Source organism: Suncus etruscus, chromosome 14 (assembly GCF_024139225.1).
Source record: "Suncus etruscus isolate mSunEtr1 chromosome 14, mSunEtr1.pri.cur, whole genome shotgun sequence".
Classification (NCBI taxonomy): Eukaryota; Metazoa; Chordata; class Mammalia; order Eulipotyphla; family Soricidae; genus Suncus; species Suncus etruscus.
The window spans coordinates 76,391,451-76,417,460 of NC_064861.1; the positions used below are offsets into that span (position 1 = coordinate 76,391,451).

The 26,010-nt window shown below is 44.5% G+C and overlaps 1 protein-coding gene across 3 annotated transcripts in view; it reads left to right on the plus strand.

The window, feature by feature from the left end:
• ZNF536 (zinc finger protein 536) overlaps nucleotides 1-26,010 on the plus strand; it is a 459,071-nt gene that overhangs the window by 197,196 nt on the left and 235,865 nt on the right. For all 3 annotated transcript variants that reach the window (XM_049786224.1, XM_049786225.1, XM_049786226.1), the window contains exon 3: nucleotides 19,717-21,888. In XM_049786224.1, coding sequence (XP_049642181.1) covers nucleotides 19,719-21,888 — 2,170 coding nt within the window. In that variant the 5' untranslated portion in view covers nucleotides 19,717-19,718. The remainder of the gene's footprint in view (nucleotides 1-19,716; nucleotides 21,889-26,010) is intronic.

Genomic DNA, 26,010 nt, shown 5'->3' on the forward strand with positions numbered 1-26,010 from the left:
ACACATTTATAAAGCCAGCCAGCCAGCCAGTCAACCACCCATCCTTCTATGCATCCACCTTCCCACCCTTCCATTCATCTATTCACCCACCTACACATCCATCCATTCAGTAGTCACACATCTGTCCATCCACTAACCCACCTCCATATCCATCCTTTCATCCACTCATCTCATCTCTCTTTTCCCCACCATAGAACTGTCCATTCATGCAGTTGTCTATCAGCAGCTTAATTCTATTTACAAAGAATATTTTGTATATTTTACAATAAAACTTTAAAAAAGTTGGTGATGTACACCCCAGCATTCAGGTGGACAATAGGGACACACAAAAAAGAGAGAGAGAGAGAGAAAGAGGTATTGTCACTGCATCACAAAATTTATAGCTAGGGGAGACAGAAATGGAACCAGAAGCTATTCTGTGCCAGGCAAAGGAATGCAAAGCCCTTTTCTCTCTCACTGTTGGACAGAGAGGCCTGTGGAGTCCATGGATACTGGGGGTGAACAAGTGGTTTTGTAAGAGGTTGCATATGCTGGTCCTTGGCCAGCTGGGGTTTTGGAGTGAGATGACAGGCGCTGCAGAGCCTGCAGCAATCTGTCCCCAGATACTGAGAAAGTACCCAGCCTGTGCAAAGGGCACACAAGAGCAGAGCTTTCCCCATGGGGCTCCAGCAGGAGCAAGGCTGGCAGCAACCGCAGCTGTGCTGGGGCATAGGCCAGATGAATAGTTATGCAGAAGGTGGCCTATAGGTAGGGGAAGGTGGGCAGGCAGAGAGGCCTAACATGACTAGGATTCCAGCGGCAAACAGACACAGCAGACTGAGGCTCCCAGCCAGGGTCTCTGCAAGCAAAGCCGGAGCAAGTTTCCCAAGGTCTCTGTAGTACTTTTTCTGCCCAATTCATGTGTTTGGCCAAAGGGCGGGGTAGATTCCCTACCTCTCTGAGTATGAACTGGGACAACTCAGGTATGACCATGCTAGTCCAGAGACACTGTCTCCTGGTCATTTTGCTGGCTAGAAACAGTCTGACTGAAGCTCTTTTCTGTTTTTGTTTTTGAGCCACACCCATTTATGCACAGGGGTTACTCCTGGCTATGTGCTCAGAAATTGCTCCTGGCTTGGGGGGACCATATAGGACACAGGGGGATTGAACTGCAGTCCATCCTAGGCTAGCACTTGCAAGGCAGACACCTTAACTCTAGTGCCAGTGCTCCAGTCCCTGAAGCTCATTTCTGTCCTCCCTATTCTCTACCTGCATGGGGGTGGCTATCCAGCTCCTCCTGTCCAGGTGCCCTGCAATCCCTGTCAAGTACACTTTATTGGTATGGTTTTATTTGTTATGTTCTAGGTTTTATATTTTCCTACAGATGCCTGGAGGAAATAATTTTTTTCCTACAGATGTCTGTAAGAGAACTGTGGGGATAGGAGTCTCATACAGGCATGGTATGCAGGATGAGGACCTGCTTGTAAAACCACAAACCAAGGTAGCATCAAATCCCCAGGGCCTGACATGCCAATTGGGCATAAACTGAGTGTGAATAAGACTCAGCTGAGCATGCAGATCTCAGAGTATGAGAAGAGGAACATATATGGAGTCTAGGAAGAAGTTAGGAGTGGGGGCTGCATTAAAGCCTAAAGAGAGGGAGCACACCAACTTCCTCCATACCTCTTCCAAGTCACAGGGCTCCATCAAGGAAGTGTATATAAAATCTCTTTGCCGGAAGCAAACAAGCAATGCAAGACAGATTCCATTGGAGTTCAGACTCCCTCACCAGTGGCCAATTGGGCAGGACGAGAATGTCCCTGAGTAGAGAGTGTCATTCTGTATCAGAGCATGCTGAAGAAGGCTCAGCTTTCCCTTTTGACCTCATGCTGCACCATGGTGCAGGAGTTAGAGGCAGCGTGGTCTGGCCCCAGATGTGCATGTAGCCCTCTGATCATGGCTGATCTCTGTGTTAATAAATAGTGTGGAAGAGCACAGGCAGGGAAGAGTGGATGTGACACTGGGCCAGGAGATGACTAGATGGTCAGAAAGGCCTGGTAGGTTTCTGAAAGGATGGATGAAATACTTTACCAAATAGCACTTCTTTGCTTTCAAGTAACAAGAAATCCAACCGAAACCAGCATAATGCAACGGGAGATTAGGTGGGCTCTAATCACTGTAGTGTGTAAAGGGCACAGCTTTAGGTGCTATTTTATCAGGAACTGTCTGCTGTCTTCTCTCCTCTTTCTTTCTGAGATGACTTTCCCCAGCTATAGCACCCCTGACCTGAAGCAGTTTTAAACTTTTGCTATCAAAACAGCTACTAGTCAGGCCCTCACCCTTCTTCTCACTGAGGTCAGTGGTGGGATAACCCAATTGGCTTAAATCAATCCTGAAGTCAGGATCTTGGCAGTTAGCTGCATCCTACTCAAGCTCCAGGGGTCAGCTCTGGGAAAAGATTTCTGGAAGCACAACCCAATGCTTGGGACTTTAGTGGGATATCAGAAAGTTTTCTGCCGGCTCCTCTAGAAAGCAGAGTTAACCAGACCCAGATTCTGCTGTCATCTAGGATGTGCCATGAGCTCTATTTCTTCCACTTTGCACCCCACTGGCCTCACTTTAGGGAGCTAGAGACAGGTATGCTTGGTTCCCAGGCCAACTGAGGGAAAGTTAGAGTTACAGAACACTTTGGAGATTAAAAATCTGCTACTGACTTCAATGGCAATAAAATTTCTGCTGTTTATGAGTAATTAGCCACTTCTGGAAATGACTTCTATTCCTTTAAATTTATGGGGTGCATTGATTTATGCATTTCATGGGGGAACGTCACATTATATCATATCAGCCTGCTATAACTTGGTGCAAATCAAACCCATGGATGAGCAAATGGAAACCTCTCCTTTCTGAAGTGTGTTTCTCAGTGATGAGGACTTTGGCCCCTGCTCTATCTGCTTTTTTTTTTTTTAGGCCACTCCCAGCGGTGCTCAGGGTTTACTCCTGGCCTTGTGCTCAAAAATCACTCTGGCAGGCTCGGGGGACCATATGGGATGCCGGGGGTAGAACTCAGATGCTTTCCAGGTCGGTAGAGTGCAAGGCAAATACCCTACCACTGTGCTGTATCTCCAGCCTTTCTATCTGCTTTCTTAAGAAAGACGTGGAGACTGTATCCTGAGCACCTTAGTCCGGAGCATCTGAGCTCTGTCTGCAGCCACTCTCCACCCACCAGTTGCCTCTGGGAGGATGTCTCATATCTGAGTGGAAGAAACTTAGAATGAGCAGCAAGGGCCTGAACTCCATGCCAGGGCCTGAACTCCATGCCAGGGCCTGAACTCCATGCCAGGCTCTGCAAAGGGCTGAGGAGGTGCTCCTACACCAACAAACAGGCTCCTGATTCTTGAGCCCAGGGTCTGCTCATCATACAAAGCCCAGGATACAAGCAAGAGTCTAATTTTATACTATCTGATTGGAGAAGGAATGATTTTTAAAGTAGAGAGATCAGTAAACTTGGAATTTAGCCAAGGAGAAGGTATTTTATGAAAGTTTATAGCAGCTGGTCTTTATTTAGCTACTTGGAGGATGAAGGAAAGAATATTCTAGAAGTTTTTGGTTATGTGTGCATCATCTATTCTTTGAGCCCCCTACACACCCATCCAGTTTTTGCTTTTTTCAACTTTTAAATTTCTTAAGGACTTAGGAGATGGTGAAGGAAAGTGAACTACCTATCTACTAAGTTTCTGTGCTCAGTCTTCACCTAACTTCTGACCTCATATACCTTTCTATAAAATGGGCACATCAAACTAGTGATTAGGAGCTAGAGGCTCACTGAGGTTTCTCTAGCTCTGCCAGCCTATCACTGTCACTTATAACTTCCCTCGTGTAGCATCTCTGTGCAAAGAGAGGGGTACATAGATCTCATTGGACAGGGAGACATTTTCCCCAGGCATCAGAAAACATAGAGAAGAATCATGGGAAATGAGATAAGATGGAGTTGGTGAAATTGTTGGAATTGTTGGTGGAAGTGTTGGCAGTGACTCACCCATGGCAAAGGAAAAACCATGATGTTGAGTCTATATCTATTTCTTTCTTTCTTTCTTTTTTTATTTAATATAATTTTTATTTTGATCATAGTGGCTTACATATTGTTGACAATAATATTTTAGGTACATGTTAACTTAATATCAGGGGGATTCCCATCACCGAATTGTTCTCCCTACACATCCCTTCCCATCCTACCTCCCATATCTTCCTCCCTCACTCCTGGGGCTGCAAGAATACGTGGTCTCCTCTGTGCCTAACTTGCTACTTAGTGGTCTTACACCTGTTTGGTCTTGGTAGCTCTCTTATTTCCTCCTGTAACTGGGAGGCGGGACTAGATAGATAAAGTTACATGGTTTTGTTTGAAGAAGAGAAAAGTAGCAAACTGGGGTAACAATCAAATACGCCAGAAATGGGCGGAGTCCTTTTATCTAGAGGCTCTCCTCATCGGTTTGAGAGACAAAGGGCAGAAAGGTGAATCACCCCAACAGTACAAAAAGAAGTGTCAAATAAAATATCCAGTGTATCTATTTTACTTTTAAAAAAAAACTAGTGTTTGCTTGAGGACTTTAGCCCTCAGGGAGAAGAGCATTTTGATTGGGTCTAGCTTATTCTACCCTAACAGCAACCTTGCTTCTTTGGCACTACTGTTAGGTGTGTTCTCATAAGTTTTCTTTGGAGACAGCAAAAAGTGCAAGGCCTTTTCCATTCCTCTTGTCTCAAAGAAAGAGAACTGAAAACTCTCTTTGAAATGCTTTCCTCAATCCAGTGATAGCTTTCAAGAGCCGTTAGTAACTAGGCTGGGGTCTGACTTTGGAGGAGACCATGTGACTATTTCCTGCCTCTGCCTTGGGTGTGTCCCGATTCTATGGGGGTGACCAAGGACCCTCAAGAGGTCTGGGAACCATCTTTAACCTAATTCTTTTTAAATAGTACTTTGCTATTGTTTTCATTTGAGTCTTTTTGCTCTCCAGTTCAGAGTGACATTTTCGTGATCATTAGCCAATTTCCATTTCTTCTGTGAACTGCCTGTTCCTGGGCCTTTTGTCCAGATTTCCAATGGGGGTGTTCAGTTTTTCCTCGCTGCTACAAGCGCTTTTAAAAAAATAAAAGCTTGGAAAGGTTGTTAAGACCTCAACTATCACATAGGTCTAGGGAAGGGTTTGCTTCCTGCAGTTTTGGAATGGAGGGGGGCACAGGATTAAGAGGGATTAGAGGTGAGACAAAGACACTGTGCTGGCATCAATGGCCTCCAGAGGAGCAGAAGGAGTGGTGGGTAGTGATGATTGTGGTAGAAAGAGCAGGGGAGGGGTGGGAGGAGCAGTGGAAGTGACTGTAACCTTTGCAGAATCCTTGCTCCATGTCACTTGGCATTGATTTTGCTCCCAAACCCACACCTGCCTCACTACCCAGATGTAATGCCGGCGAAACTACCTTGACCTTACAGCTCACTGTTCTTTGAGAGTAAGACATCATACCCTTGACTATAGTTTATGTGCCCTTGAGTCCCAGGATAGAGAAGTTTTGGGAACTCCAGGTAGTGGATCACTCTATTGGCAATTTCTGTCATTCACACTCCACAGGAAGTCACTGAAATCTGAGAATGTTCTTGTCTTCTGAAATCTTCTCCTAAGGCAAAATATCATCCGAGGTAAAGGGCTGGCACTGTCTGTGCTAGACTCTATTTGACCTGTGCTAGACCCTATGTCCACTAAGGGCATTGTCCCTCTGGTGAGAGGAACAGTACATTGGTCATTGTTTGCTCTGGAGCTCAGCTTTGTCTGATTGGTAATGGGCAGGTAGTTAAGGAATGACTTGAGGGTGTTGGAGAGAGATTAGTTAGCAATTGGTTTGGAACAGGTTTTCCCAGGACAAGGAAGGGGAACAGTGGTTGAGAGTCATGGCAGTGAAATGGGAAGGCAGGCCCATGCCCAGCACCAAGGAAGGGCAGCCTATAATATGTGCTTCCCGAGGCCTGTGTGAGGGGCACGGGTTGAGTGCTAGGAATGCTCTATCTGAGATGGGTTAGCATTTGAATGTTGAAAGTAATGAGATATGAGGTGAGAGAGGAGAGTGTTGTTGGAGGCTCAGAGTGAAGCAGACTGGAGGGGGCATCAGGGTGCTGTTGCACTTGTAGAGACAAAAGATATGGTCATTGCCCTGAAAAAGTTCCAGCCCTTGATCCTTGGGTGCTACTCAAATGATCTCAACCTCATGGCAGGGGGTTTGGGTTCATTTGCCTTTTTGATGGCAAGTTCCGTGAGAACAAGGTATTATTTGTGATTCTTAGCAGAGTATGACACCGTGCCTGGTGGACAGAGGATAGTCAGGAAATGTGAAAAGAAGGAAGAAAGGAAAGAAAACAAGGAAGGAAAAATGGAAAGAAAAAAAGAAGAATTAAGAAAGGGAGGAAAGAAGAGAAGGAGGGAGGAAGAGGATTAGGAATGAGAGAGGGGAAAAAAGAGAAGGGGGAGGAAGGAAGGAAGGGAAAGAAGAAAGAGGGAGGAAGAAACAAGAGAGGAAGGAAAAGAGGAAATAAAGGAGGAGGAGGAGAGAGAGAAGGTAGAAGGAAGGAAAAGAGGGAAGAAAAAAGGAGGGGAGAATGATGGAAAGGAAGGAATGAAGGAAGGTAAAAAGGAAGGAAAAGAAAGAAGGCAGTAATACAAGAAGGAAGGAGGATGGGTAGGGAGGAGAAATGAATAAAAATGGGAGGGCAAGAGGAGGAAGGGATGAAGGAAGGGGAAGAAATAGAAGGAAGAAATTCTCAAGAATATTCATTAGCAAATAAACTACTGCTATTCCTAAATTTAAGTATACAATTTTTTAAAACTTTTGGAAAATTTAAAAAATTATTCTTTTTAAGATTTGGAGTCAAAGGAGCACTATAAAAACAATGTTACTATGGCAATTATCGTTTGCATGGGCCCACCAAAGTATGGGGGTCATGGAAAGGAAAAACTTTGGCCTAAGTACAAGGAGACCCTACCCCTGAAGTTTCCTGACAGAAGACCATTTCTAGGCTCCAGGCAAACCAGTTTGTCCAATCCCGGTCATTGTCTGGAGTGCCCATACAGTTATATCTTTCACAGTCTCTGTTTTTGATCACATGCCTCTGCATTAAAGGTCCTGGAATCTGTACATCCCACATTGAAGTCAGGATGATGTGGAGCGGCATCTAATTTCATCTCACAATTAACGAGCAATGCAGAAATCCCTGTCCAGTATGCAAATCGTTGTTGTTGTTTAAATCTTCTCAGTGTTAAAGGAAGACTCTTTTGAGTAAATTGATGTCAGAGCAGCAGTAGGGTCTTCCCCGGTAGAAGATTGCTTCCAGGTGATGTCATTAACAACGTTGAATATTTCATAGATGGCTTCTCTGGTTCAGGGGTGACTGGAAAATGCCCAAACCTCTGAGGCCTGTGCCAGGTCATCATGCCAATTTTCAGGGTTTGTAAGGTTCCATTGCACCACAAGATTAGTGTGTTCCCATCTCTATTAGATAAGAACTTATTTGTATGTATAGTTTTTTCCATTTTAATGTGCCCATGCAAACAAGGAATAATGCCACCTGGCGTTATCAGCACAAAAGGGGGCCGCAAGAACAAGTCCAACAATCTCCATGACCTGGTTCAAACATAAGCATTAAACTGAGGGACTCTTTCCCAAAAATTTCTTATTGAACAGTTCCCAGCAAAATTGGTGCCTATGGGGATGCTAGAACAAGTCCAATAATCTAATTGACTCCAAATCTTAAAAAAAGTTGATGGTCACTATCACTAACAGGTATAAATAGCACAAACCTGAGAACAACAATCCATGTTAATTTATAAGAATTGTGTCCTTGTGGTGTCTTATAAACAATGCACTGTATGCAGTACTGAATAGTTGCATCACGCTGATATATTTAATTTTGTGTGTATGTTATAATGTTTTCAGAGAACTTATTGTAAAGAACAAGATATACCTTTGATGTACTATACTAAACATTGAATGTGTTTGAGTTTAGAATGGTAATACTTCCTTATTAAAAATAAATAAAAAAGATTAAAAAAAGAAAAAATAAACTAACTAAAGAACGGTCATCTGGAATTTCAGGGTTTATTAACAGTGATCCATTCTTTTCTGATGACTCTTTGTCCCAACTTCCAACACTCATTGACCCCCCCCCATCCTCTAGATGCAGGGGTCCTCAAACTTTTTAAACAGGGGCCCAGTTCACTGTCCCTCAGACCATTGGAGGGTCTGACTATAGTAAAAACAAAACTTATGAATGAATTCTTATGCACATTGCATATATCTTATTTTGCAATGAAGAAACAAAACAGATACAAATACAATATGTGGCCTGTGGGCCATAGTTTGAGGACCACTGCTAGAGCTTCAACATTGCTCTCACATGTCAGGGGTGCGGTAGAGTAGATATGAAGCTCAGCAGTTCTAAACTTCAGGTACTTTTTCTGGTCCAAAGGCAGGTTGAACCACACACCACTTAGGGAACCATGTGGTGCCAGGAACCAAAAACAAAATTATTCTTTTTAAAATATTAAATTCTTTCATTGAATCACTATGAGATACAGTTAGAAAAGTTGTTCACATTTTTCTATACATGGATGGGCATGGGAATTATGCTGAGTAAAATGAGTCAGAGGAAGAGAGATAGACATAGAATAGTCTCACTCATATGTGGGATATAAGAAAAATAAAAGACAGTATGGTTATAATACTCAGAGACAATAGATATGAGGGCCAAAAGGACAGGCCAAGATATAAAGCTTACCATAAAGAATGGTGAGTGCAGTTAGAGAAATAACTACACTAACTACTATCATGACAATGGTAGTGAGTGAGAGAAATAGATTGCCTATCTCAAATACAGGAAGGGGGGTGGGGGCTGCAGAGGAAGATGGGGGCATTGGTGGTGGGAAGGTTGCACTGGTGAAGGGGAATGTTCTCTTTTATAGCTGAAACTCAGCTACAAACATGTTTGTAATCATGGTGTCTATATGAAGAAAGGAAGGAAGGGAGGGAGGAAGTGAGGAAAGGAGGAAGGGGGGAAGGGGGGATGGGAGGAAGGAGACGTAGGAAGGTAGGAAGAGAGAAAGGGAGAAAGGTTGGTTGTTATTCACGATTGAGTTTCAGTCATACAATTCATCCCTTCACCAATGCACATTTCCCACTGCTCAGTTTCCCTCCCACCTGTCATGGATGTAAGGCTTTTTGGTACATTTTGTTGTTTGTTTTTGATACTCTTTGCTGGGACATCAGTAAACTTGGCCCCCACACTACAGAGGCTTCTACTGGATCATCAGTGGCTCTTTCCTCTTCTCAGTAGAAGCCAGATGGGCCAGCCTGGTGATCCCTAGAGATGCTGAACTCAGTGGGCCCATGGGCCAAAAAAGACCCAAGCCCCAACCTGGCCCACCAGGCTCATCTGTCTTCCAGGCCCCAGAGCCACGCTACAGGCCCTGCTGTGTCTGACTCTTGGCTCAGCAGCGATTATGTGCTTATGAGATGATGTGTATCTGAGCTTATGTCTTCGACAGGTGCCCCAGCGAGCGAATCTCCCTGGGCCGACGTCTATGAATTTTTCACAATCAGGCTCTCTTTGATCACTCTTGCATATGTGCATTTTACATTATATTTAGTTTTGCACTGAATCAAATCTGAGTCCTCTGTGAAATGAAAATAAACTGTTTGACACAACATCATAGTCCAGAAGTGCTCAGATTTAACTGGCTTTTATAGGGGATAAAAGAGTGGTGGGGTGTAGCCTGCACCCTGGCTGCTCTACCCTCTGATGGGTGGTGCAGAAGGAATTCTGTGGGTACTGGATCCTTCCTATTGTTCTGGGGCAGAGGCTATGTACTGGGACTGAGCCTGAGAGGGAAGCCAAGCTGGGTTAATAAGGGATTAAATATCTAACTTCTTACCATGACAAAATCCATTTTTTAAAGGAGAGAGGGGAAAATAGAGAGAAAGAAATGATCAGCACCCTTCATGACAATTTCAGGGAGGAGTTTTAGTTTTATAATATCATTTGAAAGCAGGTTACTCCAGGTCAACTCCTAGCACTATAAGGCTAGAAAGAGTACAATTGGTAAGGTATGCCTTGTATGTGGCCAACCCAAGTTAAATGCTCAACATCCCATATGGTCTTCCAAGTTCAACAAGAGTAGTCCCTGAGCTCAAAGCCAAGAGTAAGTAAACCATGAGCACTACAAGATATGTCCCAGAACAAACCAAAGAACAAATTCCAGTATTTTATACAGTCCTTTAGGCAACTCTAAGAATGGTCCCTGAGCACAGAGCCAATAAACCCTGAATACTTAGAATACTGGCCCTTACACCTAAACTCTCCAAATAAAGGTATACCTTTTTAAAGTATATATAATATATTATGATTTATATATATATATATTAGAAAAGATGTTATTTCTTTGGGTAGATTCAATTCAGGTGAACTTAATGTTGTATATTCAAGGGCCATTTTATTTCCACTATCGCCTCACCCAGAAGAAAGGGAAGGACCAACTTATGACCTTCTCTGAGATAATGTTGACTGCCTGTTCTTGTGATCCTTAGAACTGACCAGCAGCAGCACAGAAGACTAGCTTTCAGTAGCCTGTTGCCACAAATGGAATAGGCAAGGTTCTTGGGAACTCTGAGGACTTAGAGATAACCACCAGCCTGGAGTAAATCCAGGAAGGCTTTCTAGAATGAACAATATTAGATGGAACATGGTGGATAGATTTGGGCTTTCCCATATTTGGTAGGAGAGATGGGTGGGGCTGCTAGGAGATTAGGGCCATATCCTTTCTTTCACTGTTTAGCTATTGTATAGAAGAGGGGAGAATAATAGCTTCTTTTTTTATTCATATACCAAAACCTCTCACTATATCAAGGGCATTAGTTCATACAAGTTTGGTTTGTGGCACAAGTTTATTTTTATGCTTTATTTTTCTGCATCATCCCAGAGCCACATCATATAGAAAACTAACACAATACCATAGCTGTGTTAAGTATACATATGGTTGTGGATTCTCACAGAACTTCTTTTGGGGTATGGTGGGTCACCGTGGACAATGCCCAGGTGTTACTCCTGGCTTGGTGCTCAGAAATTTCTCCTAGTATGGCACTAGTAATCAGATTTGCCAGAGATTGAACCTGGGTCAGTTGTGTGCAAGGCAAGTGCCATACCCTGCTGTCTTATTGCTCTAACCCACTCCCTGATTTATTTTAGCTACTGTTTTGTCTCTAATATAAAGTCCATGATGTTTGAATTAATATTCAAGTCTGCTCACGGAACCTTTCCTAAAACATTCCATGCTTGAATTTTTTCTTTGACAGTGCTGACCCCTTCTTTGCTTGGTGAACTCTAGGCTCAGTAAACCATGATCATCTGGCTTTTCCGCTGTCTTTCCTTACCTCCCCAGTACACTTCATATGTACATGCCTTTGCTTCAGCACTCTGCCTCAGGCTTTGTGAGTCCATCTGTCTTCCCTCCTTGAGTCAACCTACAAAAGTAAGGGTCTGGCATTGCTTGCAGACCTTTCAATATTACCACACATATCACTGAGAAATGGAATTGTGGGCTCGAGAGATAATACAGCGGGTAGGGCATTTGCCTTCCTTGCAGTCATCCTGGGTTAGACCCCTGGCCCAGAAGGAATAATTCCTGAGTGCAGAGTCAGGAGAAAGCTCTGAGCATAGCCATGTGTGTTCCTTCCTCAATGTAATTGAATCATGTGTCCCATTTTACAGACTTTGGGTGCCCATTAAATTGCCCAAGGATGAGTTTTTACTAACCACTTTCATATTTCTTCTATATGCCTTACTTACTGGTCTCTTGGATTAAGGTACTTTTCAAATTTAGAAAACTCTGCTACGAAGGTTCAATTTTTGATTATTTAAAGGGCATGAGTTCTCTATTGTAGTCTATTTGCCTTTCAATACCCCGAACAAGGAATTTAAGACCAATATCAGACTATTTTCTAAATAAAGAAGCAAAGGCTGTATCCGGAGATTGTGGTCAGACCTCATCCTTATGGAGCTGGCAATGAAACCACCCTCCTGGCCCCTAGGTATACTTCACTTCCTATCTGTTCAGGCTCCCTGACATGGGCCAGGGGAGTGTTGAAGGAGATGCTATGGGAGTTATAAACCCAGGTTGAGGGATCAGAGAGATAGTACAGCAGGTAGATATGCAGAAGACTAGGATCCTATCTCTCGCAACCCATGTGGTTCCCTGAATGCTGTCATGAATGATAGCAGAGCCCTGAGCACCACGAGGTATGGCCCTAAAAAACAAAAACAAAACAAAAGAAAAAAAAACAAGATAATAGCAATAGATTTTTAGTTCACCCTCTCCCCACCAACAGGCTGGCCACAGTCTCTAGTACATTTCTCACCCCTGAACCTGCCCCAGAGGTGCTTTCACTGGAATGCCTCCTTGTTTCCACTTCCTACACATGGGCTTGTAGGGATTCCTTCTCGTTGGCCTGCACTTAGCTTGCCCAGCTTGTATTGTTCCCCTTCATCCCCCACATTTCACATGTGGGCATTGGAGTATGTAGGCATTCCTGACCCTCCTGCCTCACACTGAAGGTGTCTTGGCCATCAGTGCCCAGATTTTCCTGCTTCTCTAGTCCAGTTTATGGATGACTGGCTGATTCTGGTGAGAATTAAGTTTTCTGAACTTTGGCTTTCTCCATGTTGACGTGGAAATTACGTAGTGACTATCATCTACAGTTGTGCAAGGTGCACTGAGATCATGACATGAAGTAAGTATTGGTTCCTGTCATTCCCATGAGGAAGCAGTTCCTGGTGTAGATGGTGAGTATGGCTCTGATAGGCTCTAAAATGGTGATAATTGCAAAGGTGATGAATTATATGATGATGCTATTGTTATGTCTGATTTTTGAGAGCTTGTTCTGACTGACAAGTACAGAAAAATTTCTGATGCCTTGTGCAATAACAGTTGGCTTGCCTTTGTGTGATAGTGGCAGTGAGTTCAGAACTTGGCCCCAGAATCTTGACCGTTAGAAAACCACCAGGAAGACCTCACCTGTACCTTATTTGTCTTGCAATGCTGGCAAAAACATCTGGCTTTTGAGAACTGTGATGTCATCTGAAGTATTCAAAAACAACCCTTTATTCTTTTTCTTTTCCCAAGCCCTCTAACTCTCATCCTTCCATCATGGAAGCTTTCTGGGGATACCTAAGGGCATGGAAAAGCCCCCTGAGTCCTCTTGTTCTTCAAGGAAGCAGAGGCTCAGACTTGACAACACTCCATCATAAGAGAAGCTTCGGAATTTGCCATACTCTCCAGTTGTACTGTACTGTACTGGTTTTAGAGTTGCTATCTTCTATGGCTCAATTTGAATATATGTTTTTATTAAGAAATCCAGCAAGGATTTAACTATTTCAGACCCTGTCTCAGAGCATTGCCCAACCATCAGTCAAAATAGAGCAGGTCATCATCTCTGCCCTCCCGCTTACATATTAATCATCTGGCAAATAAACCACCACTATCCTGCCCACCTCAGTAATGTTTGTGATGTAATTTGTTTGGATGCCCAAATGTCACCAGTGTTGATTGTAAGAGATGAAAAAAATGTACTTGCTCAGCATAGCAAGCTCTAGGCCAAAATGTAAGCATGAAATCTCTGGTTTATTTTTGTAATAATGTTTACAGCTGTTTAATGACCCTGAAAAGGTTCAGTAGTCTGGTGTTCTGTATTTCAGAACAGGAGTGCATTATGCTTATAACAACCTTGGTTAAACAGTTTGAGCTACAATTGGAAAAATAGTATTTAATAAGAAGGCATTGCACTCGAGCTATGACTCTCTTCTTGAATATAAGGAAGCAGGGAAAGATGGAGCTGTCTCTCTACTCCCAGTACTGCTTGTTTGGGATGCTTGGGGGTCCTTTCTGGGAGCCCTATTTCCTCCTCTTACTTCTCTGCTAGCTGCTGTGAGGTTCCTGTAAGGCCTCCAAGGCAGCACCTTTACCCACTCTGACAGAAAAGGGAATATTTAGTTGTGCCTGATTAGACAACAATATTTGATTTTTAAAAATCCAATTGAAATGGTTATTTTGAAAGTCTTTTTATTCTCCAAGTATTCTTTTTCATGGCATAAGGATAAAACTCTTTCATGCAACTTACTGGCAAGATCTATATTTTTTTGGACTATTCATAAGATTACTTTTTTTTTTCTGTGCTAGCAAAATGAAACTGTTTTGTGTAAAATTTATTTAGACTCCTAGCAGCTGGCACTTCTTGTGTCCTGATAGTTTTAAATTTCATTCTGAGTGAAAGATACAATTAGGTTCTCTATTGGAAGAGTTAAGTGAAAACTTTTGTCATTGATATCACAGGAAATAGTTTTGAAGGCAAAAATGCAAAATCAAAATAACCATCAGCACCATCTTAGAGAATTGAATGGCTCAGTGTACCTGAATGATGGAAATGTAGAGAAGGAATGCATTCTGATCATCCCTGCAGCCATGGCAGGTTTCATTTGCTGAGGATGCCTTCCTCATGAGATGTGAAATTACAGGGCTCAAGAAGAGAGCCTCTGGCCTCTAGTGCCTCCCTGGGAGCCCTGATTACATTCAAAGGAAGGCCAGGGGTGTCCGCATACAGGGGAGGAATATTTTGGGGGCCAGGATTGCCACCAAAGCCTGGTTTTGCCTCATGACTAATCATTGTATTTTGACTCATTGGAGCCCTGCAGACCCAATGCTCAGCCCTACAGTGGAATAATGGTGTTGGTTCAGTGCTGAAATGAAAGTGCTCTAGATTCAGTAGGCTTCTCCTGAGCAAGTCTTGAAGGACATTTGGCTGCCTCTCCACATGAAGTGATTTCTTTGTGCATTGCTTCCCTCTTCCAGATAAGTAGGGATAGTGGGTCCTCATTCTGTTATGCTTTGGGGTGAGGTCATAAGCTGAAGGCCAGGAGCCAGAATTAGTGTTTCATGGTTTTCTATTTGCTTTTGATGATGCTAAAGGTTTTCCCACCTTAGTGAAAGATGCAAATGATTGATGGTCTAGATACTTTGGAAGGACCCTGCTATATAATTCCCTTATATCAGTGTGTGTCCTGCCCCATGCTAGCTCCTGGCTTCTTTGTGTGGGTTTCAGGTGCTGCTTCACAGGTATCTGGGTCTAGCTTCAAGACTGGGAGGGGTGTTGAGAGACACCTCTTTACACTTGGTAATTAAGCAACTGTTGGAGCAATTGAGTATTTGTCCCATTTGTCAGGCCATAGAAATACATATCCTATTGGAGATACCCTGAGAGACATTCTCTATGGAGCACATGAGCAAACAGGGCCACTCCAAGGAAAGGGGCTTTATCTTGGGAAAGGAATCACATCTGGTTCTTCATAGTGGGAAGCTGCAGGCAGTCTTAACCCCATCTTTGCTCCTGAGTTTTGAGAATGTCCCTTGGTCTAGTTCTCTAGCTGTACTCCCTAGTTTTTGCCTTATGCACTTGCGTATGCTTCTAGAGGAATTCTAGGGAACTGCTGCCTGTCCCCCCAAGTTACAAGTCAGTATGTTTGATTGATGTGTGTGTGCACACCTGCTCACACATGTTTTCCACATCAGAGATGTGATGGCTCTTCCTCAAGAGCTTTGAATTTAGACGCTAGGAATCTTTTCTTTGTGAGTCATGACCTTGTTTGCATTGGCCCTTCAGCCCAGAGCTCTTGAGGGCCAGAGGATAGAGGTTCCTGGCCTATATTTGCTGAATGAAAGAGAAAAAAATTAATAAAGGCAAGTGGGTAAAGTGTCAATGCTGAAGAAATTGGGGCCAACCCAGGTTCTGTGAATCCTAAACTGGGCCTGGGGCCAACTTGTCCTGCCTCAGCTACTTTGGCCCAAGGACAGCGCACCAATTACCCCATACTCTTTCCAAGAATCTCTGCTTCCCTTTCTTGTTCTGAGCGTTAAGGGCTGGCATTGGTTATGACCTCTTATGGCAGCTTTCACCTGCTCATGGAATGGTGAAGTACTGGTCCTCATAGAGTATTTTCTGAGGTCCCCAGAAGCATAGTCTAGTTTTGATGGCCTGTTTGCTCTCCAGATCCTTACACCCAGTGTCTGAGGCTTCCTTGGTGTTCCAGGCTTTTACTATGCTTATGCAAAATATCAGCCACTTTCACAGTTTCTATCTAGAGGTTCCTGTCTCTTATGGAGAACATTAGAAAATAATTTTTCTAGTTTATTTCATATTTCTGAATTTTAATAAACAGACAAAAGGAGTTTTTTTGGGTAACTGGTTTTCACCTTAAATAAAGATGGCTTCCTCTCTACATGTCAAATCTCTACATGTGAAAGACCCACCTAGGCAGGAAGAGTTTCTATATAAGTCCATTGCCCTTACTCTTCCCATCCAAGGGGGTGGTATTAATTTCCCAATAAATGCTACAGCCTTGGTTATCCTCTTCCTCTTGCTCCATGAGGTGGAAATATCCCTGAACATGTGTTTCACTTTCATCAGCTTGGTTGAATTATTTCCTATGGTAGCCCTTGCTCCAGACCTGTTTTCCCAGGGTGGGATTATGGCATCTGGAGCCTTTACCGTGGTGGGCATGGGTCTTTTATGAATATCTGGGTGGTAACCAGAACCCTTCTGATTGGCAGGGGCTATCTGTGGATGCTCCTAAGAGTGTTTTTTCTACCTGGCTGGGCTCTTATGGGCTATGTTTATAGGGGTCATTCATTATTTCAGTGAGTTTGAAAATATGAAACCACCTCTGCTAGAGGCCCCTGGACTTCATTTGTGACCAAAGCAAATATGTTTATGCTCTCATGAAAAACAACAAAACATTATCCTCTAAAGAGGAAAGTAAGGTATAGAGATAGATTGGAGCATTCTGGCTTTAGAAAAGGCAAGTGTCTTTGTGATGAGGGGTTATCTGAGTTCAGACCAATATGAAATGAAACCACCTATATAAGGAGCATGTTCTAGAACATTCTATCCCCTTTTCCACTTAAGTTTCAGCAGTGGTACCTAAAAAGTAATGACATAATAGAGCTTTTAAAAAGCTTCCTTGACTCTGATAAAAAATATTTGAACATAATCAAATAATTCCATATTCAAATCAAACTTGAAAATTTTCTATATTCATTATCATATTCAGCTGTCATTTGTGAAGCATGAAGTGGTGGTGATGGAGGATGATCTTTTATTCTACCTTTCACTCCCCCTGATTTACAGCCTCACTGTATTGCATTTTTTAGCCTTTCCTGCCTCCTTCTGAGTTGGCATTAGTACATCAGCAACAACCTGAAAATAGCCTGTCTTCTTGGATTCAGATCTTCAGAGTTGGCAAACTGGACAGTCTTTGGATGGGGCCAGTTTGGACATCTCAAACTTCTCCAGAGCTGTTGGATGAAATTCTGAACTCTCCCAAGTGACTTCAGGGTCATGATCTGTGATTGCACAGGGAGAGAAGCCAAGAAAGCCACTGTGGACAGTGGGGGCCACCAGATTCCCTCCTGGAGTACTAGACTCCAGGCTCCAGTCCTATCCCTGAAACTTATGCATAATGGGCATATCCTTTCTACTGCTCAGTGGGTGCTGAGAGTACTGGGGCTAGGCTGCTCTGTTTACCAGTGTGTTTTCAGTGCCAAGGACAGAACCTGGCACATGGTGGAAATTTAGTAAATTTGTTGAATGAAATTTTCTGACCTTTTTTATAACATGGACCTATGTGTTTGCTTTTATTTGTTTGTTTTGGTTTCTTTTGGTGTGTAGATTGCCACCAGAAATAAAAAAAAGTTTAGATGGCAAATTGGATGTTTGCTTTTGCCGAAAGTATACTCCTGCCTATCTCTGTGGTGTGTGTGTGTGTGTGTGTGTGTGTATGTGTGTGTGTGTGTGCGTGTGTGTGTAAGGGGGGAGAGTGTTTGTTTTCAGTTGCCGTTTTTTCATTCTCAGACATAGTTAGCTCTGCTACATGGTTGAAGTTTCTCTTCATTTTCAAACAGACTTCCTTGTCTGTTTCCTTTCCTCACTTACAGATGGATGTACAGCTGCCTCTTTTTTGCTAAGGGCCTGGGCTTGCATTGAAGATGCTATGCACAGTGGGCCTAGCAAGAGGTCCAAGGCAGACTGTGCTTCCTCTACAGTTGTGTCCACAGGTCTCTGGAGAATTCAGGATCAATCTCAGCTGAGGTTAAGCTCTACTCAGGACTACATGATTGACAAGGACACCTAAACTCCGGGTTACAAAGGGGACAGTTTGGACTCCTTCAGGTGGAATGTTGATCTGGAAATAGAAGAACCCAGACATGGGTTCATTACCTCTCAAAGCCGAGATCCTTCTTTCCCTTACCCCCCTCCCAACTGCCTAGCTGTTCTGCACAGGCTGGAGAGGGGGTAGAGAGGGTTATTAAAGACAATTATGCAGACCAGCTTTGAGTGGTAGTGTTTAACAAACAGCTTTGAGTTCTAATTTTCTGCAAAACACATACTGCAGGTACAATTTGTATTCATTACTGTATATTGGGAAAGTTATTAAAAACACTCAAACTTGGTTGAGACTTCCTATGGCATCCTCCCTGGATTTTAATTGGTTTTTATCTAGTTCTATAAAAGATCTCTTTAAACCCAATCAAAGGCCTGCCTCAGATACTAAGCGAATGGAAGGATAGGGCGCCCATTCCTTGGAGTGGGTCTTTACCCTACCTAAATCTATCTGAGTGGTCTCAGAGATCCACTGAGATTCCAGCACGAGGTAATTTATACTTCTTTTGACGGGTACAGTTGCCAGATGACAAAATAACCGTGTTTCGTAACATAAGGGTTAAATCTTAATCTCTGAGGTTTGCAAAGCTGCTACTCGCAGTCTCCTTAAAATTTAATATACCTCGTTAATGCTTCCTTGCAAACACTGAAGGATTTTTATGATTATAATCATGTGTTACAGCACCTAGTACTGTTTCTAAGCAGCATACTAATCAGCTTAATGAGATATTACTGCACTTTTTGTTGACTAAAGCAAAATCCCTTTTATTGTTCTAAAGCCTGTCCTTTACTTTATTTTTTCCCAAAACATTATCTTGTTTTATTATGTACCAGTAAATATAATGCCATTGGTTTCTTTCCTTCTCTCTCTCTCTCTCTCTCTCTCTCTCTCTCTCTCTCTCTCTCTTTCTCTCTCTCTCTCTTTCTCTCTCTCTCTCGGTCAAATAATGAAATAATCTCTTTCATCTAAGACTGGTGAATATGTTGAACAGAGTAACTGAAACAAAAGTTCCAAGTGAGTTCTACCTGGGTTTGCAGTTAAAGCAGTTCTACTCTTTTAAGGCAAACTTTGAAATGAACCAACAAGTGCAGGTACCATAGAGGGGGCTAGAGAAAGTTGAACACATAGACCCCCGTACTTGTTATTAGGTGTTGAATGTGGTAAAACATTAATAATTTAAGCGCGAATGAATAATTGCGGTCTGTAAATAGAAAATACAAGGAAGATGGAAGATGATCTATCGCCAAAACAAATTGGAGGAGCAATGCCCTATTGCATAATTGGCATTTAATAATTCATTTTTTTATTATTGTTTTTGACTATAATTCCTGAGCATTATTGTGTGTAGGTAAGGCGTGCAATGCAAATTCCCCACCAGCTGCTGCTGTTCAATGTCCTGGCCTGAATCTGAACTCTCTCTCTGTCTCTCTCTTTCTTTGCAGGGATGGAAGAAGCCAGTCTGTGCCTTGGAGTGTCCTCGGCGGCGCCGGAAGCTGAGCCTCACCTGAGCGGCCCCGTCCTCAATGGCCAATATGCCATGAGTCAGAAGTTGCACCAGATCACCTCCCAGCTCAGCCATGCCTTCCCGGAGCTGCACCCGCGGCCCAACCCCGAAGAGAAAACCACAGCACCCTTGGACGAAAAGGCCCACGTACCCATGAACAGTCAGCCCATGGGCAGTCAGATGGCACTCCTGGCCAACCAGCTGGGCCGGGACGTGGACACCAGCCTCAATGGCCGTGTAGATCTGCAGCAGTTTCTGAACGGGCAGAACCTGGGCATCATGTCCCAGATGAGCGACATCGAGGACGATGCCCGCAAAAATCGCAAGTACCCATGCCCCCTGTGTGGCAAACGTTTCCGCTTCAACAGCATCCTCTCCTTGCATATGCGCACACACACGGGCGAGAAGCCCTTCAAGTGCCCCTACTGCGACCACCGGGCGGCGCAGAAGGGAAACCTCAAGATTCACCTGAGGACCCACAAGCTGGGCAACCTGGGCAAAGGTCGTGGGCGGGTGCGAGAGGAGAACCGCCTGCTGCACGAACTAGAGGAAAGGGCCATCCTGCGGGACAAGCAGATGAAGAGCAGCTTGCTGCAACCCCGGCCCGACCTAAAGCCCCCACTGCACGCCCCGCAGGCCCAGCTGGCCGCCTGCAACCTGGCCTTGCCTACCAATCACAGCGTGCCTGATGTGGCCAACCCGGTGCCCTCGCCCAAGCCTGTCCCGGTGCAGGAGGACACCGTAGCCCCCGCCGCGGGCTTCCGCTGCACCTTCTGCAAGGGCAAATTCAAGAAGCGGGAGGAGCTGGACAGGCACATTCGCATCCTGCACAAGCCTTACAAATGCACGCTGTGCGACTTCGCGGCCTCGCAGGAGGAGGAACTCATCAGCCACGTAGAGAAGGCCCACATCACTGCCGAGTCGGCCCAGGGCCAGGGCCCCAACGGCGGGGGTGAGCAGTCGGCCAACGAATTCCGCTGCGAGGTGTGCGGGCAGGTCTTCAGCCAGGCCTGGTTCCTGAAGGGCCACATGCGAAAACACAAAGACTCCTTCGAGCACTGCTGCCAGATCTGCGGCCGCCGCTTCAAAGAGCCCTGGTTCCTCAAGAATCACATGAAGGTGCACCTCAACAAGCTGTCGGTGAAGAACAAGTCTCCCAGCGACCCCGAGGTGCCCGTGGCCATGGGGGCCATGTCCCAGGAGGCCCACACCAACCTCTACTCCAGGTACCTCTCCTGCCTGCAGAGCGGTTTCATGGCCCCGGACAAGGCCAGCCTAAGCGAGCCCAGCCAGCTCTACAGCAAAGGGGAGCTGCCCATGAAAGAGAAGGAAGTCCTGGGCAAGCTACTGTCCCCCATCTCCAGCATGGCCCACGGCATCCCCGAGGGCGAGAAGCACTCTCTCCTCGGGTGCCTCAACCTCGTCCCCCCCCTGAAATCCAGCTGTATCGAGCGGTTGCAGGCGGCTGCCAAAGCTGCCGAGATGGACCCCGTCAACAGCTACCAGGCTTGGCAGCTGATGGCCAGGGGCATGGCCATGGAACATGGCTTCTTGTCTAAAGAGCACCAGCTACAGCGCAACCACGACGACACTTTGGCAAGCGCCGGAGTTCTGTTTGATAAGGAGAAACGGGAGTACGTGTTAGTGGGAGCAGATGGCTCCAAGCAGAAAATGCCTGCTGATTTGGTTCACAGCACTAAAGTGGGCAATCAGAGAGACCTGCCAACTAAGCTCGACCCTTTAGAAGGCAGCCGGGAGTTTTTGTCACATGGGCTGAACCAGGCACTCGACTACAACCTGCAGGGTCCCGGGAGCATGAAGGAAAAGCCCACCGAGTGCCCCGACTGTGGCCGAGTGTTCCGTACATACCACCAAGTGGTCGTGCACTCCCGTGTGCATAAGCGGGACCGCAAGGGCGAGGAGGACGGGCTGCACGGGGGCCTGGAGGAGCGACGTGGCTCGGGCAGCGACCAGGAGTCCCAGTCAGTGAGCCGCTCGACCACTCCGGGCTCCTCCAACGTCACAGAGGAGAGTGGAGTTGGAGGTGGGCTCTCCCAGACGGGAAGCGCCCAGGAGGACAGCCCGCACCCCTCCTCTCCATCCTCCTCAGGTAGGTCACCGGGGAAGTGGGGTCGGAGCTGCTGGCACCTGGACCCAGACCTGCCACCTCCTCAGATCTGAGATCACTTTGGCTTGGTGGGTACAAGGGGTAGCTAGGCCCTGCCTGCCTGTCTGGTCCGTGCATGGGAAGATTCTCTGCAACTCTCTGATTCTCCTGAGCACTGGACAATTCTTTCCCCTCTGGGGCAGAGTTTGCTGATTGGTCTGGCTAAGGCAGGCCTTCCCCTTTCCCTGCAGGCTGCTTTCTTCAGGCCCCCTTTATGCCTGAACCCCTCTCCTACCACTTAGCTTTAGGTTCCCAGGGGCCCTACTGAGCCATGGTTGTGCACGTGGAAAGTGTAGCCCCCTCCTGTTCTTTAGCCCTAAGTAAGTACTGACTCTCATTCTTTCTCCTGGGCAGCCTCCTACAGGCCTAGTTGTTTCCTGTCTACTTCTCAGGTGACAAAGTGAATTCATCCCATCAGTCCCTTCAGCCTGCAGCATTTCTCCCTGATCTCCCCCCAATGACTGGGAAAAGCACAGAGGTTGGGAACACAGATGCGTGACTGCATGTCTTAAATTGTACTGTGTTACACGGGCGATACAGCTTTGGGGTCTAAAATAGCAAAGCAGAAAATCTGTCATCAGAATGTCTGTGAAATGCTGAAGCTTCCTGGCCCAGTTTAAAAAAAAAATAAAATAAAAACCACACAACACCAAAAAACACTAGCCTCAGACAGCTAAATTAAAATTGCTACCAAGCAGCAGGTAAGCTGTTGCCTCCATCCATATTTTCAAAGCCCCTTACTAATGGATAGTAAATTGAAAGTTATATCTCTAGCCCTTTCTAAAGAAAGCATCTCGCTAATACTGTAATCATTCTGCAGCCTAACAACAGAGGAAATCATGCCATAACAAATACCCTGTTACTAATGGCAACATTGATTTCTGCAATCAGCCATTAAGTCTAGAAAATGAAAGACAGTTTGAGGCACCTCAAGGCTCTGCATGGCCCGTTGCTAAAGAGGGGGAGCTCATTCTTTAAAAGTTGTTGCTTCTCTCTGATTTTTTTCTCCCCTTCCCCATTTCGATAAAGATTTTAATATTGGCGGCAATTCCCTGCTACAGGTTATTAAGTAGATGCCAGTTTCGTTTTGTTGTTGTTGTTATGCTTCAGTATTCCCTTCTTCTAGGACAAAATTAGTATTAAAAGAAAGAGTGAGTCGGCTGGCTTATTACAAACCAGTAAAGAATTGTTAAGACACATAAATCTGAACCACACATTCCAGAGATTCCGATAGCACTTACTGCTGCTGCTTAAATACCCATGAAACACACTGTCGACTCTCGGAGTCCTGAGCTCCTCTGTGATTTATTTCTGGGGAGAGAGGCACCAAGACTGGGCCACCAGGCTGGAAGGGGCTGGGCCAGGAAAAACTTTCCAGGTTCTTGCCTAAAGGTGGGAATTCTGTGAAAAAGATGTCAAGGAGGCTAAGCCTGACAATTGCCAGGCAGGCACCCTGTTGTCTGGGGATCTTTTCTTGTGTCCTGGGAAGAGGTCCCCTCTTCTAGGGAGTGTCATCTTGTTAAGTCTAGGAGATGAACCTTGTGCACTGCTCAGGCACTCGGAAGTTTGGGGAGTGAGTGCTGTGGAGTTCACAGGGACAGATTTCATTCTCCTCCTAGGCCTGCTGAAATGAAAAGGTCTCAGCAGATTATTCTAACACCAAATGCTCGACTTTCTTAATGACGTGTTTAGCGTGTTTTTCTCACCTTCTGGCCAAGTGAGAGCCCTCATGCTATTCCGATCTCTGTTGTTCTCATAGTTCTAAACACTTAAAAAAAATTTTTTTTTTTGCTTAAAAGTACCAACCAGCACACTGTTCAGAGGCAAATCAAGAGTTGAGTTGCAGTGATCTTCTCACTTATGTATACTGATGCTTTCATTTCTGGTTGACTTGTTTTCTTCATATTCAAATTGACCCTTTAAAAATCTTCTGACCAAGATAGAAAACTGACGGTCTGCCTATATGCAGCCCAAACCAGCAAGACACAGGGCATTCAAATTTTCTCTGGATTAAGACCCGTAGCCCAATCTGGGTAGTCTTCTCTCTTCTTTCTAACAAGTGGGACTTGTCTAAAGTGTGATTAAAATAAGCATTTAAGTACAAATCTTGACACAATAGGTATTTTTATTAGTACCTGTTAGAGAGAAACCTGCAAGGTGAAGGGAAGGAAAAGAAATCCTTAAGCCCTTAAAGAAAGAAGGACTTATTAAGGCTTCTATTAAGAAGTAACTGCAAAACACGGTTTTACAAATTTCTCAGACAGCATAACAATGTCGCAAAACTTAATTTGCATCACTTGATTCTTTTTTTGTTGAAAACTGGGTCAGTAGGGCCTGAGAAACTATTTTTTCAGATCTCAACCAATGAATTCTTCTTTATAAATCGCTGCTCTTAACATGATAGTAGTTCTGAATTCATCATAAAAAAACCTTTTTACAGAGAGCCTCTTAGAACAGATCTCCAGAAGAAGGCTTACAATGAGTGGCAGAGACTCCTTTGTTATCTGATGTAATTCTTTGCAAAGGAGGATTGGGAACGGAGTGGCTGTTTAAAAATGTCTTGCTCAGACCGAGACGAAGAAGGGGTCAAGTTTGCAATCAAACAGTTATTGCCGAGATGGGCGACTGTCACTGGCTAGGCTAATGTGGGATGCAGCTGTTTGTTATGTGAGCAAAAGAATGTTTGAATCAGTGAACATGTGAAAATGATTCCAGTGAACCAGAAAATGTGTTTGTTCTTTGGCTCTCCAAACTGCTGAGAACCAAGCTTAAGATCAACTGCGAAAACTAGGACCTTTGACAAATTGAGAGGTCATATTTTCTAACAGAAAATGGACAAAACTCATCACACCGATCACTTCCCATTTTTTTTCCCTCTTTGTTTTATTGTTGTTGTTGATTTGACTTAAAAATAATTTCACACCATCGTACATGTCATTTCGGCCTCCATGTACAATGCAAAGGGAAACTATTTGGAAAGCGGCGACTTATAAATTTTATTCTTTTATGACATTTAGGATGTGGGGTGGTGGTGGTGGTGGTGGTTGTTTTGATGTTTCCCCATTTCTCTGGCCTTATCATCTCTGCTGTCTCTCCCTGAAAACTCTCTTAAGAATTGTGTGGGATGCGACCGTCTCTGAGTCAGAAGATGGCCCAAGTTTTATTTCTTTAGATTTTGCTTTGGAAATCACGCTCAGAATAATTAAAACTTAATGTACTAAGAAACGATACTGTTCATTATATCCAACAGGGCAGTTACCTTCCGCATTCCCCATCATTTTGGAGAGGGGCTAATTGAAGTGTTGATGGTGGGAAAGGGGTAATTGAATGCGCTGACCCTCTGTTCATTAAATAAAGTCGGCTAAGTTCCATGATCAATGGGAAGCCAGGGAAAGACACAAAGATGAAAATATCTTTAACCCCTACTGCTTCGGTCTAATATTTCGAGATGGACAAGCATTATTTGATCAGCTGGGCTGGAAGTTTCACGAGCTCATCTTTTGTTGCTCAAGCTGCATTCCTGAAATGCTGGCTCTTCGTCCTGCACAGGCCCCATTGACCACGGCTTCAAAAGCCTTTCTTTATCCCGGACTCCCTTGCATTTACATGGGGTGGATAGTGATATGATAGATTTTCTTTCTTTTCCACCTCTTTTTTCTCATGTGGCTCCCCGCTGCCCCCCATCCCACCCTTTCATGATCAACATCTCTTATGCCACACAGTTCCAGGCACGCAAAAGAAGAGGGAGAAAATAGCAAAAGAAAAATTTTAAGTCTGAGGATTAAGATCTTTTTTTTTTTTTTTGCTTGTGCATTCCAATTGTTCTTAAAATATTTGGCAATGTCAATTAGTAACTGAGCAGAGTTAGCTGATGAACACAATTTTCCAGTAGACTGAGCACCCTATTGTTGCCGAGCTAACAGCAGATTTCTGAGGTCATTATCATTCGCTGGTTGCTTGGCCCAGCTGCTTCCTGCTGCAAAAGCCAAACTTTATACTGGAGCTCAGGGATGGCTGCAGCAACAGGGGGCTGGGAGGGGGGAAGAGGGGAGCTGGCTGCAGAGC